A 17,484-nucleotide genomic window follows, 5' to 3' on the forward strand; every position below is an offset into this window, starting at 1 on the left:
TGGCTTGAGACCAACTGCATCATCTCACCATCTTCACAACAAAGGGCACTGTGACTCTGTATATCACTTTAATCCTATTGTCTTAAAAGACAGAATGAAAAGCTGCCACTCAACGAAACTATATTAAATCAGCAGAGATTAACATTATAAAGCATTACCATACCATATTACCATAATATTATCATATTACCATATATTAATATAATTTTGTATGGTATCCCTGATTTAAAAAAAAAAAAAAAAAACACAAGGAAAGCATGCATATCTGAATTTACTGAAAGTAAGCAGTGGAGGACTGAATAAAAATTCTTCAATGAATGAACGATACAATGATACAATTGATACATGCCTGTGATACATGTCTGAATGGGTTTTTCTCTCCTCTTTTTTTGTTGAATGTAGCTCATTAATTCGAGCTGAGAAAGCTTTTGGGACTTCCAAAGACAGCTCCCATTGTCACTGGGAACAGTGTTATTTCAAAGGCCTTTGAACAGGCCTCGGAGCAATGGTCCTTGGCTTAGTATCACATTATTATTTAGGAGCACTTACTGTACCTCCTGGCCCTCCAGAGCTCTGCCCGCTCCTCTGATAACAATGAGGGAAGCCCATGGTCCGTCTTCCTTAATTTTAACATTTTCCCCACTCCCATGAATACTTTTCTGCAGACACAGAAATAACTGTAATTTTTTGAGGACAGATAAGCTTCTACAAGCTTTTTTACTGCTACTGCTATTTTGCACACCCTATAAAAGGAACAGTACACCCTAAAATGAAATGTCATTATCTACTTACCCCCAGGTCGGTTAAAACACCAGTTCATATGAATCAAACACTGTTTACTTTTTTAAACATTTTTTTTCCTTCTGCTTTCATATGACTAAAAACTACATACCAAAGAGTAGTGCAGTACCTTTTAAGGTTTATTAACTCATCCAGATTGGTAAAAATAGATTTTTAGGCTTATTTTAAACAAATTCCTATTTCAAAAGCTGAACTGCTCAGAATTTGGTCATACATGACATGAAGAGTCAGAGGCTCTAAAGTACTAGAATTATCCAAGGTGTTCCTCTGGCCCTCCGAACAATGCATACTGGGACAGGCTCCAGTCCCCTCGACCATGACTAGGATGGGAATAAGCAGATTTGGGTGAATGGAGGACTACAGGTATGGAGTAACGATTTCAACGAAAAAAAAAAAAAATCAAGGCTGAACATCTTGTAATGTCACCAAATTTGAGTAATCTACTAAAACCTTTATTTTTATCTGTTCTAATAGTAATTATTCTTTGCTAGGTAAAACATCACAGTATGTGTTACCTCTTGCCAGCATATTTGCTTTTGATATGGAGAGCCTCTTTGAAATAACCTGGCTTGCGGTGTCTGAGGCTGCCAAGTGCTCCTTCTACACTACTGCCTCTGCGGTTGGAGGCTGTAAATATGACGTGATTCCAAATGCTTTTGGTCCAAAATAAAAATAAAATCTGTAACACGGAACTGATGTTATGATAAGTTTAAATCTGTGATAACTGGATTGGAATCATACAATCATACTAATTATTTAAATGGACTGCCAAACAATAACAACGATCAAATTCATTACTTTTAATCTCACTTGTTGACGTGACTACCATGAGCTCTGCCCTCAAAATATCACATGCTGGCACTTGGGAATCAGGTAACAAGATAAAACTCTAGTCAAACTTACTACTCTGTTGTCACATCCATGTGTGCTCAACTTGCAATTTCAACAGCACTTGAAGGCAGCACAGGTCGGTCCCTTTAGCTGCTCTTAAGAATGCCACAGTGATTTGTTGAACTCACTCAATTTCAAGATCAAACCATATTCTTTTCGGTGTGACCCTTGAAAGTAAGTCAGGATCTCAGTCTTACTCCCTGTTGAACCAAGCCTACCCATTTTTGTTTTTTATTTTAACAAACAACAGTGTTTTAAGTTGTGTTAAGGTGTATTTTGACAGTTTTAGCCAGTGGCCACCTATTGACCATGGACTTTGCGCGTGTCCTACTACTGGTAGTACTAACAGTCATAATAAAAATATTTTACCACATTGTGTTTGAATGATATATTCACACAAATTTTCCCTGGTGGCACTTGAGAATCATTCCTGTCAAACGTGGTTTCAGTTTTGCAGACTGATAGGTAACACAGTACGAGGGACACAATGAACGACGAAATCAATCAAGGGGTGCATTCATCTTCTTGTCTCGTAGTCTGAATCACAGTAGTTGTCTCTCCCTTCACCTCAGGATTTATGTACCATTTTATTTTGATGCTCAGTCAGTTGTATTTTGAAAACCAATGAATCATACTGACACTTAAGAATAACCAATCAGCTAAGGTTCATTGGATTACATGAACCCCGTCAGAGCAGTAAACCCCATTCCAATTGGGGCAGAGAAAGAAAAATCACATTGAATAAAGTCGAACCTCTTTCCAAAGGCTTTGGCTTCCCTTGTGAATTAAATAGAGAATTGTGAGCCCTATAATACAGATCTGTTCTTATAGGACGATATTACTGTGAGCCCTCTCTTGGCCTGAATATGTCCAATATGCATCTTGCCTGGGTGTATTTATTTTAATCTTTGACTGCAATATTTTTTATCCATCCCCCCTTCCGTCACTGTGATCAGGCCAGGAAGATTTGAAAATAATCACCTACATGCATTTAGAGCCATCACTTAATTCACCCCCAAATGATTAGCTGATAAAATTCAACCATTGTGCCTTTTTTAATACTTTCCTGAAATGACTTCCTGGGGGTGTGCTCGTGAAGTTGTCACAAAGACTGCATGGATGGGTCAAACACAACTGGCCAGATAATGTCTGCACATTCTTGTGCTCTCTGAATCAGATAATTACACACCCCCTGATTTGCTTAAGGTTTGCAGTGGCGCTAATGGCATTGCCTTTGTAAAAAAAAAAAAAACATTTCTGATGTATCAATGGTGTGCAGATTTTGCAAAGGCAACTGAAGATGAACAACATGGAACAAACATTTAGCATCTTAGGACTGAGGAATACGTATTTTAAGGTATGTCAGCCAGAAAGCGCAAAAATGAAAAGGGGCTTTATTCTAATATTAGAAAACCTTCTTAAGCCTAATTTACTAATGGAAATACAGCCTTTTTAATCCCTAATTGTACACACTGCTGCACCCAGTGAAAGCATGTTTTATTTTAGGTGCAAACATTAAAATCTTTTAAAATTTTAAATTTTAAATCTAGAGGTGGCAGGTGCAGCAAGGCTTGAATGATGCAAGATTTTTCCCTGACTGTTTCATGGATGGAATTTCCAGCAGGAAGTACTACCACTATTTACTCATTAGGACTGGATTATTCGAAAGCAATAGATAAAACCTGTTTTATGTTTGATAACAGGAAAAAGACAAGTCTGGTTTCAAAAGTGACTCTTGTATTCTAATTGGCTCATTGCGCCAAAATTGCAATAGACCTCATTTAAATGCCAGTTGTTAGTAAATAAATCACAACATTTTTAATAGATGTGCCTCTTATTTGCTTAGCACATGCAGCGTGTTTGCACCTGCTTTAGCAAACCAGGGTGATAATGTCTAATGCTTGTATTTGTATTCCATGACTTGTTCAGCAACACAGATCATATTAGTCAGAAATGCCTTATGAAGTGACTGAATTAATTGTAAAAGATAAAAAAAAAAACAAAAAAAAAAAACATGACATTATGGCTTCATTTTCAGCCAGAAATGAGAAGTCTTTGTTAGTCTTTGATGTGTCTGTGATAAAGAAGTTGGATCTAAGAGACGTTTCAGAGTTCTTGTTTTCATACAGTAGACTTCTGATTTAGTCTATAGTTTACCTATTTGGCTTTACCTTACTTACTGGTCTAGGAGAATTTCTGGGTCAAAATGGAAGAGATGTGCTTAGATGCCACAAGTTAATGTTGCTGTGCCATTTTGACAGTGCTATTTAGGACAGTGGTTGTGGCTGGTGGAATTTCGTCTGAGAAAAAATACATAAATAACTAGACATTTATCTTAAAACCAAGTAAACAATTAGGTCAACCTTGTTTCTTTCTCTTTAAATGACATAGGATGATGCACAAAACCTTCCTCATCAGAGACTAGGCTGTTGTTCCTGTGCCCTGCACTGAAAAACACTGTTTTATAAATACAAAATAAAATTTCCACAATAATTAACCAGAGGAACACTACATAGTCCTACAAGTAAGCTATCAAAGTTCCAGCTTCAACATGACAAGAATTAACACACAATGAAGCACATCTTCTGCACGATGCACTTCTAAGGTTTCTTTAAAAAGATTTAATAGACTGAGAAAACAGCAAACCTAACTAGGGAACGTGTGCTCTTCATTTAGTACCCTACAATCAACTTTGGCCTGCTACACATTCCTGGTCCCGTCTCCACAGTAACAGCACTCAAGCAATGACTATCTGGAATCATGTGCCACTTTGCAGGCCCACTTTTATCTCAAACTTGTAGACACTGAACTAAAATTTTAAAAAATACAGGGAGAGAGTTAGAACTTTGGTCAATCATGCCTGAAAACTGAAGACAGATCATGAGCTAATACTAACCTGTGTCTCTCATCAAAACATGTGAACCCAAACAATTCAGTGCATACCTCTCTTATCTATCATCTCTAAGGGTCAGCTTACCTCAATAGACACTGGAAAAGGAGAGGAGGAAAAGACGTGATTTTAAGTGGATGGAAAACACTCACGGTAACAGGATTTTATCATTCTGCATCAAATTGTTTCATTTGTCCTCACAAAGACGTCTTTCACCGCACAGGCTGCAAACAACTTCAAGCAAAAGGGCAATGCATATATTATCCAAAAAGAAGGGCAATGCATACATTAAATAATGAGCATGAATGAAAGGAGAAATCTTGGTTTCTCAACACTTCTAGAGTAACAAGGCAAATAAAATCCTGTAAAACTATTTCTGGAGTGCAACACAACTAAAATCCATGTCTGCATTATTATATTTATAATAATCACGGGGGGGACACTAGGCATAGCTGTTTCTGTTTAATGATTGTTTATTATTTTGTCCCCAAAATTCATAATAAATTTATCAAGAAGAGCTGCAGCTCTGCTAACAGTTGTCATGCACACACTGTGCTCCTCTCTGGACTGCGATGGATGCAGACCAGTTTGATTTTACAGTAAAAATTCATGGAAAAATGTTTTTTGTTACAGTGAACTTTTGTATGACCCGTGAATAATGCCGCAGTACTTTATAAAAGTGAATCAAAATAGTAACTAAATAGTCACTAAACTCATTGTTGTGACATGAACATTACACAGTTTTGATTGTGACAAACTGTTGGAAAACTTTCTCCAATAAATCAGATAAGAGTGAGAATGGGAAAAATCAGTACAGAGCCATAAAGGGGGCCCATAGAAGAGAGGCTGGATAAGAGTATGTTTAAACAAGATGGCAGTGAGCCAGTGGTCAGAGAGCTGTTAATAACAGAGAGCATGTTTAGGCAAACAGTTGCCATGACTCCCTTAGGGGGTCTAGCAGGAAGGAGCTATATCTGGGGAACAAGAAGTGGTTTCCATAAAAAGATTTTTGGTGCTTGAAATTGGCTTAAGTGAGAATAGGATGGTATTCCATGAAGAGCAATTTTAGACATTAGCTGTTTGTTCGCTTCCCAGGAGTCCTTTATCAAATAAAGAAACCAAATTCCATGCGTGTCTTGGATACATAGAGCAAGCTGGCAGCTTACCTTGCCCTAACCAAGGATGTCAGGGCCTTTATTAACTCTGTTAAACCAACAGTGGGGCCTGAGCAAAAGCAAATGACACTATTAGCCTGATTTGGGTTGCAAACATCAGCAGTGTTAATTTTGTGATGTGTAGGCCAAGGCCAAGAAGTAACTATGGGAAGATTACAGACAACACATACACACAAAAAAAACAACTTTAAAATGAATTGTGTTAAGAATGCAGTGCCATACCAAGTCTGCCATGAGACAAAAACATTTCAACATTCTTCTCTTCAAAATTGATACAATGTACACATTTTGGTCCCTAAAACTGAATGTATAGAAGGTATACAAGGTGAAATCATCTAGGCCTATCAGTAAAACTACAACTTTTGAAACACTGATCTCTATCTGGGACTCAGGGTCGACTCAGAGTCAACCACATTACGAGTGGTTCAACCTCGTCTTGTCTTGATTTTGTTCTGAATGTGTCTCTCATCTGCATGCTTTTCTTCTTCTGCTGACATGAGCATATCTATCTCATCCTCCTGTTCCTCTTTTTTCTTTTTTAGAGAAGGCTTTGTGTCTGTGCTACTGTCCTTTGATGGCAAGACCCTCACTAACCTCAGTGTCCTCCTGACACAAAAATTCTGCCAGATTTGCCACAATGTCATATGCCACGCTGCGTTTGTTATCTTCTATGAATGAATTTTTTTTTTTTAAACATGGGTCACGCACTGCAGCTTGCATATAGATGCTATCAGCAAGGTTACTGTTGGTCAGCTCCCACCTCTTGTCAAACTCAGCAGCGAGCTTCACTTTCAGTAACTCTGTAAGAGTGAACATTGGCTTCAGTTAGGACTGGGCAAATAATCAGTGAAACTGATTAATTCGAATTTATTTTTTAAATCGATGCAAATAACGGCTGAATCGTAAAATCAACATTATAACAGCCACGAGCATTGTCTCAAAAAGCCCCAATTCACTCATCTTCACAGAACCTGCATTCCCGGGAACACATGCACAAATCATCCCTCACATGATAGGCTAATCCCTGCAAAGATTCAAATACTAGTGCAAAGTGACAACAAGAAAAATCTAAATAAAAATCTTGGAAAACAAGAAAAATCTTGATTAAAATGGTAAAAAGATTGAAAAAAAAAATCAAGATTATATTTTTTGGCCATATGGCCCAGCAGTAAAACACTGTTCTCTGCTATTCTCCACTGGGCTGTTGTTAAATCTAAGTTATGGTCAGCCAATTTGCTGGTACCAGGGTTGGACAGCATGGTGGTGATTGGCCACTTCTGCTCCACAATACCTTCAAGCATGTGATGGGCGGAGTTGCAATGAGTTGGGCCATCTTGGGTTAGTTTGGGCTAGGCAATTTTCTGCTACTATTGCTTTTTTTAGGGCTGCTGTGGCCTTTTAGTGCTGCATTGATGCACAGCTGAAATGTGTGCCCTGCGCAACAAATCCCCTTTACTGTTCTCCAAGATGAATCCTCAGTTAACAAGTCTGAGCACAAAATCATGTTTACTGCATTGTCGTGTACAACAGCCACCCGCTTTCCCCTGGAATGTCATATGCAGTCACGACTTCGCTCAGTCTTTGGGAAATGTTTGCTCAAAGACTCTCACCCATCTCCTTTGTTTCTAAAACAAATGATGCCAATTGCCAGTCATTGATAATAAAGTGGGCAGTCACTTTAGACACACAGCTTCCATAGTTTCTGACGTCCAAATGCCAGTGGTGAAACTAACTGCTGAACTGTGTGCAATTTTCTCCATATCCTATTTTGTTACATTTTGCACTAGTACCTCCTTTTGGGAACAGTGTACCCTGGCCCCAGAATTTCCATTAACTTCTTAAATCTAGCACACTCACCAATGTTTACAGGCCTCATATCTACCGTGAAGAAATCTGCTATGCTGTCTGTAAATGCTTGTTTATATGTCTCTGAGAGCGGGGCCCTCATGTCCAGGCTCGTCTGGGTTAATCTCTTGACTTGAAGATGAATATATTGGATGTGTCTAAATGACACAGCTATATGTATGTAGCTATATACCAGGCATTTTCATTTGACTTTTGTAGTGTTGTTCTTTAAAAGTTCAAAAGTGCTGCCCAGCTTTGTTTTTTTCTGAGACATGTTAAAAGCCATAAATGACTTCTCCACCGCAAATTGAGGCTTCTCATTTGGGTGACACCAAGACAGGTCAAGTGAATTAACTGATTCTTTTTAAAGTGTCTATCCTAACCTGCCACTTCCCCACATACCAATTGCAATATATACCCAAAGCATTTTTTTAACAGAATGGGTCCTTTTATGTCCAGTAACTGCGTTAAAAAAAAAAAAAAAAACACTCCACGACTCCACCCTCTTAGCCAACTGCCGAGGTCTATGACTGATGATTCAATTCGTCAACATTCAGGGGACAGCCCTGTCTCTATTAGTGTCTCATTTTATATTTTTTTTATCTTTGAGCACAAAACTTTTTTCCCTGAGATTTTTCCCCATCGCCAGTGATACTGTGTTTCACAGAGGCTGTAAGTTTACCTGTAACAACAACACATCCAATACAGTACAGTTTCTTTAAATTACTGATAGTTGCTCACTCTATACAAGACTGTTTCAGGCAAACCACTTTTAAACTTAACCTTAGTTTGCAAATTCCCTACTGTTGCACAGACCAAACAATTTCCATCAAAGTGGGGCATCCAACATGCAGCTGAGATAAGAATCAGGCAGAAATAACAAACAACACAGAGATTCCAACAATGGCCCCTGAACATCTTAAACACCTATTCAATATATCCACATCTGTATCCACCAGACTACATTTCCTGTGTCTTTGAGAAATTGATATTGAGAGTGGAGACTCACATGCGTTCATTATCCCACCACAGTTGCAATGCAAGATTCAAGCTCACATGGACTATAAACAGCGAGGTTCAATGTTTCTGCTATCTGATTATCCCTGATTGAGTCAGTTTAACACTTAATGCAACAATAATGTTGATGTCTTCAAAAAAATTCATTTTTGTCAGCAGATGCTGACATTCAGAGCAAAAATAAATGAACTTGGGCAGCACAAAGCCATAAACACAGTTTAATATCCCCGTATGAACAATGGCTTTCCAAAGAAATACACTCTTCATTTTAGGCAAAACATATTGTTTCACTGAGAGTAACAGCTCATGTCGGCTGGTAGTAATGTAGGTTTCTTAACAAATTTCAAAGAAGTAATCTGCTTCTGAATAGCCTCATGATCTCACAGCAGCAGCGCAACAGATGTGGGTAAAAGGGTCACACAAACATAAAATACACATATTTTTGCCAAACATCATGAGAAAATGATGCTGTTGTCATTCACATGAATTTCTCCAGGCAACCTACAGATAGGTTATTTGCTTTGCCATTGTTGCAAGCCAGGTGTTCAGTGGTTACAAAAAAAAAATCTGTTAAGTACAAGAATTTTTATAGTTTCCGCACTTTTAAAGTGCTTTTGGTGGTTTTTGGGTGGAAACTAAAAATCTTTAAGAAAGTTATTTTAGTTTGATTCCTGCAATTTTATATGCATACCCATTTACCTATTTCAGACACAGATGGAGAATCATCTGCACTGAGAAATCACTTATCTTATCCTGCCAATTTATGCTATAACCTGCAGCACTGTCTAGTGTACAGTTAATTTTCTGCCCTAAAGAAAATTTGTTCTGATATGTTAAATCTCAACACCTGCTCTGCCAAAAACAGGGTTTCTACACTCAGGGTTTCATGCACAGCCTGACACTTGCATCAACCACCACAAATTGCAATGCTTTCATAACAGTTTGTTACCAAAATATCTATCTGACATGCAACTTACATATCAGTTTACTGAAGTTACATGACATTGTGTAATTACTTAGTTAACTTGTTATTACCTTTCATTTAATTCTGCATAAAGACGTTCAGTGATTTCTGTTGCAGTGATACAACAAATAAAATATTGCACAACATAGATTAAATCAGTACCAATCAAGACCATGCAACTGACTGCCATACTTCAGACAAACATGTGCATGGGCTCAGGATTACAGGTGTCAAGTAAATCGTGAACAGACTTTTGCAGCCTTCTCTCATTCCTTGCCACTCTGTAAAACAAATTCCAAAGCTGAAGGTGCGTTGCATCTGGCATTTTTCCCTCTACCACTTTTTCATTTGTTTTCTAATTTGAACCCATTTTAATACATTTTGGTCAAGACTCACAGCAGCTGCAGCTGCACTGTGCCACTGAATACAGTATATAGTGGGGTGTGTACCCATGTGTATATTTTCTTTTTAGTAACACAATATTTGACATACATATATATGGTAACCTCACACTCCAAGCACACCACACCCTTCGTCTAGTGAAATCATGGGAGGGGCATTACCACCTTGCATGTATACGGCTGTGTACTGACCTCAGATGTAATCCATAATAACAGGACCCAACCCAGGAAAATCCTATCATTGCACCTCCTGATAAATGCCTTAATGTAGGCCTTGAGGATTAAGTCATGGCATAAGATGAAGCCAGGCTCCCTGAAACTGATGCCAGTGCCTCCATAACAGGCCAACATCGAGAATACAGCATCACACTGGTTCCAAAAACAAATCCACAGCATGCACTGCGCTCCCACAGTAAACATGCATTATCATTTAGAGTCTATTTTTGAGTAAATTTGAGTGGAACATGAGTGGAACATAGGCTGGCACGATCCTAGCTTGAAAGCTTTATTTCATTCTGGTCCTTATTCGTCTACCTTTTGCCATTACAGTATTTGCCTGTGTCGAAAATTTCACCACATACTTCACTATAGCGCTTCAAACATCCAGGTCACCCGGTGCTCTGCTGCCCAAAACACCTCCAGACACACGCAGGGCCAGCAGTTTGCAGTTAAATTCAAAGAGCAATTAAAGCGCATCCTTTCATCACAATCACATTCCCGCCGCACCTCCTTATACCTACTGTCCGATTATCCTCTGCCTGAAACTTGTGTACATTGTGGAATTAGATGTTATTTTAATTAGCATGAGCTAATGGACAAGTAGACTGCTGATACTGCATTGGCCAGATGTTCTGTTAACATAAACTGCCTGCGGTGAAAAAACATTCACATCAACCTCCTAGCGGTAATTATGAGTAGAATATGTGGGAATTGTTGATAGTCTGTGATATCCCCCACCCAAAATCTGAAACTATGGAAGCGTGTCAACACAAGCAGCAGTCTAGATATGACAGCAAATCCAGTAGTGTTTGCGGTTGAAGGTATGAAAAACAGCAATTCATACAGTCAACCACACACACAAAAGACAGAAATACCTGCTGTAGTTTGTTAATGGTTGATTTTAAATTCTTAAGCACAAATGACATGTAATATGGACATTCAAACAAGCATAACAAGTAAAGGACAATTTCCAACTATAGCAACTAAATTCAAATTTTCCACTTCCATTAACATGATTTGAACCCAGCAGGAGACCGACAGCAAGCAAGGTAAACTCACAAGTGTGTGCCCAACACTTAAAGTATCAAATAGGCTACAACAGCTGAAATGTTATGAAATATAAATGCCGCTATGTAAACTGCAATGTGAGTGTTATTGTAATGGAAGTTTGTGTTTTAATAGCTTCAGTGGCTTTTTAGATTCAACTGTTGGGAGATTCCTTGGCCCTGCATGTGTGTATTGGACAGACAGTCTAAAGCTACAAAAACTCCACAGTGAGGCATAAGTGATGTTATTCTGAACACAATCAACCATCATGTTGGCAAGAACCAGGAAACAGAAAATAACCATAATTATTCCTTAAATGTCCCGCTATCTCTGTTTAGAAAACAAAATGACATAAGTCAAAGATCCAACACCTATCGCACAGAGACCAAGTAAACTAAGACCGGACACACACCACAGCTGACATGTAGTCCTTGAGGAGAGATCTTTCATTACAGCTCATCCCCTCATGCTAAATTTACCAGCCAAAAGAAAGTAATTTCCCCACAGATTCAGTGAGGATACTTCCTGTCAACTTCCTTAAATAATTCACATCCATCTGATCCTTAATAAACATCAAACTAAGGGTATAAACTACTTTTACAGCAGTAAAAGTCAGTGGACTAAATTACATTTCCAGCTTTCTTATGCAGATATGAACCTCTGAGGTAACAGGTGCCAAGAAGAAAATATGTATTATGCATTACATTTCACTGCCTCATTTAGACATTAAATATGTACACTGCAGAGGAAAATTTAATTTTAAAAAAGGAAAAAACTCACATTAAGCCGCCTAAGAATGCGGTTACTAAGTTTAAAAAGGAGGGCAGCTTGCCAAGTCTGAAACATCTACATCAGGTGACCGTTAAATATTTGTGGTAGGAACTGGTGGAATTCCTGACTGCTTATTTTGAGTCGAGGCACAGGTGTTAAAATGGTTCTGGGCAGTTGAGCAAGTATTAAAACATTTTCTACAAGATCATAAAGGAGCCAGAGAGTAAAACCAGCCATCAGCTCAAGGTCCAAAACATGCATTTTTTAAGATTAAAGGTTTAAAAAAATGCAGTCAGATACATAGAACCTTAGTTGAAACTGCCTCATAGTACACCATGTTACCACATTTTGAAATTGGAACAAAAAGCTTGCAACTACAGAGTGAGAGCATAGAGAGAGAGCACAATTTGGGGGAAAAGAGGAGGAAAGACCATGCAGGATCATCCCAGTTCCACAGCAACTATTTAGGAATGTCCACTGCAAGTCTGAGAGTGAGAGACAGCTGGTCCATCTGTTCCTGCCATCAAGTCTCCGAAAAGGAAAAATGTTTGGAATGAGGAACCTTGCGTGTCTCCTGTAAGGCTGTTTTTACCTCACCATCTCGCAAGATGACAGTAAATAAAATGTAGTGCATAAAACTTTCTATGAGCCAATAATGTGAAAATACTGCGTGCCCAACTGAAAAGAAAATCAATGATAAAAAAAAAAAAGCTTCTTAAAACAGGTGTGTAAGAATGACCAAGATGAATAGCAAGAAACTTACCAGTCTCCTCATCAATGGTGAATATCCCAAGGCCGGATCCATCTCGTATGGAATATCGAATCTCTCCATCTCTGCCTTTGTCTTCATCTTCAGCAGTTACCTTCATTACCGAAGTCCCAACAAGCGCATCCTCTTTTATAAATCCTTTTTCCACAAAGGACGGAAACAGAGGCCGGTAGAGATTCTCATTCACGTCCACCACATCCACTTCAATGAAACAGGTTGATGACAACGACATCGGCTTCCCTTTGTCTTTAGCTTTTGCCGTAAGATTGTACACCTGCCGTTTCTCATAATCTAGATTTTGCACAATCCGCACAGCGCCACTGAGTTTGTCTACCTCAAAACTCCCATCTCCGTTATCAATAAGGCTATATCGTACCTGACTGGACGGCCCAATGTCAGGGTCATGAGCCTCCAGCCACATAATTATAGTGCCTATAGGAAGGTCTTCCCTCACCTTCACACGGTAATTGGGGGGAACAAATTTAGGCGGGTTGTCATTGACATCTTCTAAGATGATCTTGAGCAGCACAGTGGACACTAGCTGAGGCTCACTCACTGCCTGATCACGTGCAGCAATCTTCAAAATGTAAACAGGGTGCATCTCACGATCCAATGGCTTTGTCACAGTCACTAAACCAGTTTCCTCATTGATAGCAAAATGATCTGTACCTGCCAAAATTGAATACTTGACGATTCCATTATTCCCTTGATCCTTATCTGTTGAATCCACCTGGATAATTTCTGTTCCTACAGGCGTGCTCTCACTTATCTCAACTGAATATGAATCTTGTAAAAATTGAGGGCTATTATCGTTGGCGTCTAAGATCTTAACATCCAAGAGGCGTGATGAGGACTTCTGCGGTATGCCAAGATCATACACTGTGACATTGAGTGTGTAATGGTCTGTCGTTTCTCTGTCGAGAGGAGCATGGACCAAAAGCCAACCACTTTCCATTTCTACTATGAAACGGCTCTCTGCGTCGCCTCCTGAAATAACATAGACCAGTTTCCCATTGAAGCCACTATCCGTGTCGGTGGCACTTAAATGGACAATTCGGGCCCCAACAGGAAGGTCTTCTCTAACCTCAATGACACTTGGAAAAGACTCTGCAAACTGAGGAGTGTAGCGGTTGACTGAGTGAATGTCCATAAAATTATCATCTGGTTCTGTTTGCGTGTGAATCTTGCTGCCCTGAAGCAGCTTTTCTGCCAGCATAGTAGCAACACCAGTGTCAACACATTTTAACTGGACAGGCTTGCGGGCTGTGATGACTGTTATATTCATGATCATTGATTGAGTCTCGTGTTCCCCGTCGCTCGCAGTGATTTGTAAACTATGAAAGGACACTTTAGCTGCCTCTCCCTCACTCAGTGTCTGCTTCAGCGAGAGCACACCAGAGTTTGGGTTCAGTTCAAACAGATCGAGATCATTTCCAGCCTTGATATTGTACCGTACCAGCTGCAGTTCATCAGCATCTATGGCAGACACTGTAGTTATCTGCTCTCCCACGCCGTGGTCTCTAGGCACAGTGACTTCACAGTCTATATTTTCAAAGAGAGGTTTATTGTCATTCAGGTTATTTAGTGTTATGGTGACTGATGCCTCCACTTCCCTGCGGTAAGGGGAACCCCAATCTGAGGCCCTGACTCTGAGATTGTAAATCCTTGGCATGAGCTCATAGTCCAGAACCTCTGAGGTGCTGATGACACCAGAGAAGTAGTCAATGACAAATGGTTGTGGGCTCAAATTTGTAATGCTGTAGGTCACATAGCCATTCTCACCTTTGTCAAGATCAGTGGCTTTAACCGCTAGCACACTGGTCCCTACAGGTACATTCTCATCAACACTGGCCTTGTAGGATGTCTGCTGGAACTCAGGTGCATTGTTGTTCACATCAATCACATCTACGATCACTTTAGTTGCAGCCTTTCTATCACTGGTGGTAATGTCTAGCTCATATCTAGGGGCATAATCAGCATTAATGTGTCCTGTTGTGGTGATTAAGCCGGTGTCTGGATTAATTGCGAATCTGTTCTTTTCAGACTTGTGTCTAAAAGCATATTTTAGCTGTGGATACTTAGGCAAAGCTGTTACCATAGCAACAGGTGTATGAAGAGGGGCAAATTCACTGAGATTGACCCTGTAAACAGCCTTTTCAAATTTAGGAGGGCCCACTCTAAACTGCGCAGAGGTAACGTGAATGAGTTTAGCAGATGAAAACTGAGGGGGGCTTCCTTTGTCCTTCGCTTGCAAAGTGAGGTTGTATCCGAAAGGCTGGCTGTCCCAGTCTACATCTTTAACGGCTTTGATTTTATACTCCTTGCTCCCCGGACTGGTTCTTACAGCCTTGAACTGCTGTAAAGGGTCACCCGCCACAATGCTAAGTGACGCTATCTCTCCATTTGGTCCCTGGTCATTATCTTCCACTGTCACGATGGCATAGGTGGGATCACGGTCTGAATCTGAGGGGGTCAAGGTGACAGCCGTGATTACAGGTGCATGCTCGTTGGCCTGCTCCACCCTGACTGTGAGTTTAGCCATGCTACTGAAGCCACTGCTCCCATACAACTTCATCCCCCTGTCCACTGCAAGGATCTCCAACTCATACAGCTTGGTCTCAGAATAATCTAGTTTTCCAGTCAATGTCACCACACCACTAGTTGGATGAACTGCAAACATGTCCGTCCACTCTCTGAAACTGTAGTAGTATTCTCCATTTGTACCGATATCTGCATCTGTCGCTGTGACCTTGGCCACGCTTGTGCGTATGGCTGTGTTCTCCGGCAGAGAGATGCTGTACGAAGTTGGCGAGAATAGAGGTCTCAGATCATTGGTGTCTAGTACCTGCACTTTAACCCTAGTGCGACACTCCAGATTGGTACCTCTTTCCACCGCTTTAACAGTCAGCATGTAGTGGTCTTTAACCTCCCGGTTCAGAATGGCAGTGCTGCCTCCTTTGGTCCTTATTCGCAAAAAACTGAAATCTCCCACAACATAGTCCTCTGCTTTGAACAAGTTCTCATTGTCTCCAGAGACTATTTTGTACCGTATCTCCCAATCTGGATCTGTGATATAGATGCCCATCTTGGCGTGACTCTCTAAGTAAGTCTTAGCAGCAGAGTTCTCATATATGGTGGCATTGTAAACGGAGTGAGTGAACTGCATGGAGGATGCCCTCACCATCCTTTGGTTCCCTGTGCAGCCACAGAGGAGCTGCAGGAGCAGCACAAGCAGTGAAACTAAGTGCTTCCCCATTATCGTACCGTGATCTTCACAGAACCACCTGGAAACAAAAATAAAAAATATAGTCAGTATTAGTGTGCTACAAAGCTTTAACCTGTGTAAAATGCATTTTCATAAATCTGACTGACAGAAAAAATTATTTGCAATTGCCATTAATAAAGTCCCCAAGAGTTTAAAAAAAAAAAGCAGGTGAGACCATCATTTGCTATTATCATCCCCAGAGTAGGCAGCATTTGAAGATAAATGCTGTCAACCTTACTCCTCACTTCCACCGACTGCTTTAAATGCCATAACAAGTGTCGGATCTGCTGATAAATGGCTAAATCGCTGCTATAAGATAAGGCATAAAGGTAAAAAGACTAGAGGTACACCTGTCCTGCTCCTATTTCTGCATAAAGTCAGATGCCAATTGTGTGCATTTCATAACTGCAGAATCCGATTTATCCAAGCATCCACTTTATGAAAAGACCAATCCAGCTGCAAACATTATATAAAAAAAAGCATAGCCTACAAATAATATGGGTAAATTTCTTTGGTCATGGAGTCAACACAAATATTTTAACTGTAATTAATTAAGACTGTGCATATTTGTACATGCACATTTCATACATGTCAGATCTCATAAAATATCAGTTCCAAAAAATACCTCTCTTTAAGTATTCATATGGTCATTTGGACAAAAAAAGACAATTTCATTACGTTAATACACATATTTCACTAGCTGCTCAGTATATACTCCTTAAATGATACTGGAGTAAGTTTCTCTGATCGGTGCTACCAGTTATACAAACAGAGAAAAAAATGTAGTAGTAAATTAAACACGGGACCTTGTTCATGTGCCATCAAGGGTAAAACTACTGGGGAAACACGAAGCATTTTTTTTTTTTTTTAAACTGGAGAAACAACGGTTTACAGCTGCCCCGCACCGAGTCAAGCTTTGTGTGGGTACTTGTACAAAGACGACTAAAAGCAACCCGATGCCGTGCCTGCACAGGAGTATACTGGGCATAAAATCCACATTATTTACCTATGGCGTGTCAACCAGACTTGGCCCAGAGGTTAGCTATTAATGCGTTATGTGAGGTTAATAAGTGACAGAGTCTACCAAAAATCACTTCAAATGCGAAAGCGTCGCCTGCAGGTACAAAAGACCCATCTGCTTGTGTGCGATAATTGTAAAACGTTAAACTGCAGCCTAACTTGTAGACCGGGCTATATTTAGACTGAGATCAAAAGAACTGCACTTTACTTCAACTTTTCACTATTCCACTTAGCTAAAATCCGGCGAACAGTGACTCGCTTTCATAAAAGTAAAAGGTTTCAGGCAAATATAGATGCCTCCAGACAATTTCATTTCCAACCCCCATCCCCCAACTAAATCCATTCACTTCACGAAACGATGGCAGCCGTGCGCTAAGCAGATATTATTTGGAAAAATGGCAACATTCCT

At 39.8% G+C, this 17,484-nt stretch overlaps 1 protein-coding gene across 2 annotated transcripts in view; it reads right to left on the reverse strand.

Moving 5' to 3' along the window:
- The window catches only part of fat1a (FAT atypical cadherin 1a), an 87,249-nt gene that overhangs the window by 67,740 nt on the left and 2,025 nt on the right, over window positions 1-17,484 (reverse strand). For both annotated transcript variants that reach the window (XM_030044817.1, XM_030044878.1), the window contains exon 2: window positions 12,785-16,074. In XM_030044817.1, the coding sequence (XP_029900677.1) occupies window positions 12,785-16,046 (3,262 nt within the window). In that variant the 5' untranslated portion in view covers window positions 16,047-16,074. The remainder of the gene's footprint in view (window positions 1-12,784; window positions 16,075-17,484) is intronic.

The sequence above is a fragment of the Myripristis murdjan genome, chromosome 1 (assembly GCF_902150065.1).
Source record: "Myripristis murdjan chromosome 1, fMyrMur1.1, whole genome shotgun sequence".
Taxonomy (NCBI): domain Eukaryota; kingdom Metazoa; phylum Chordata; class Actinopteri; order Holocentriformes; family Holocentridae; genus Myripristis; species Myripristis murdjan.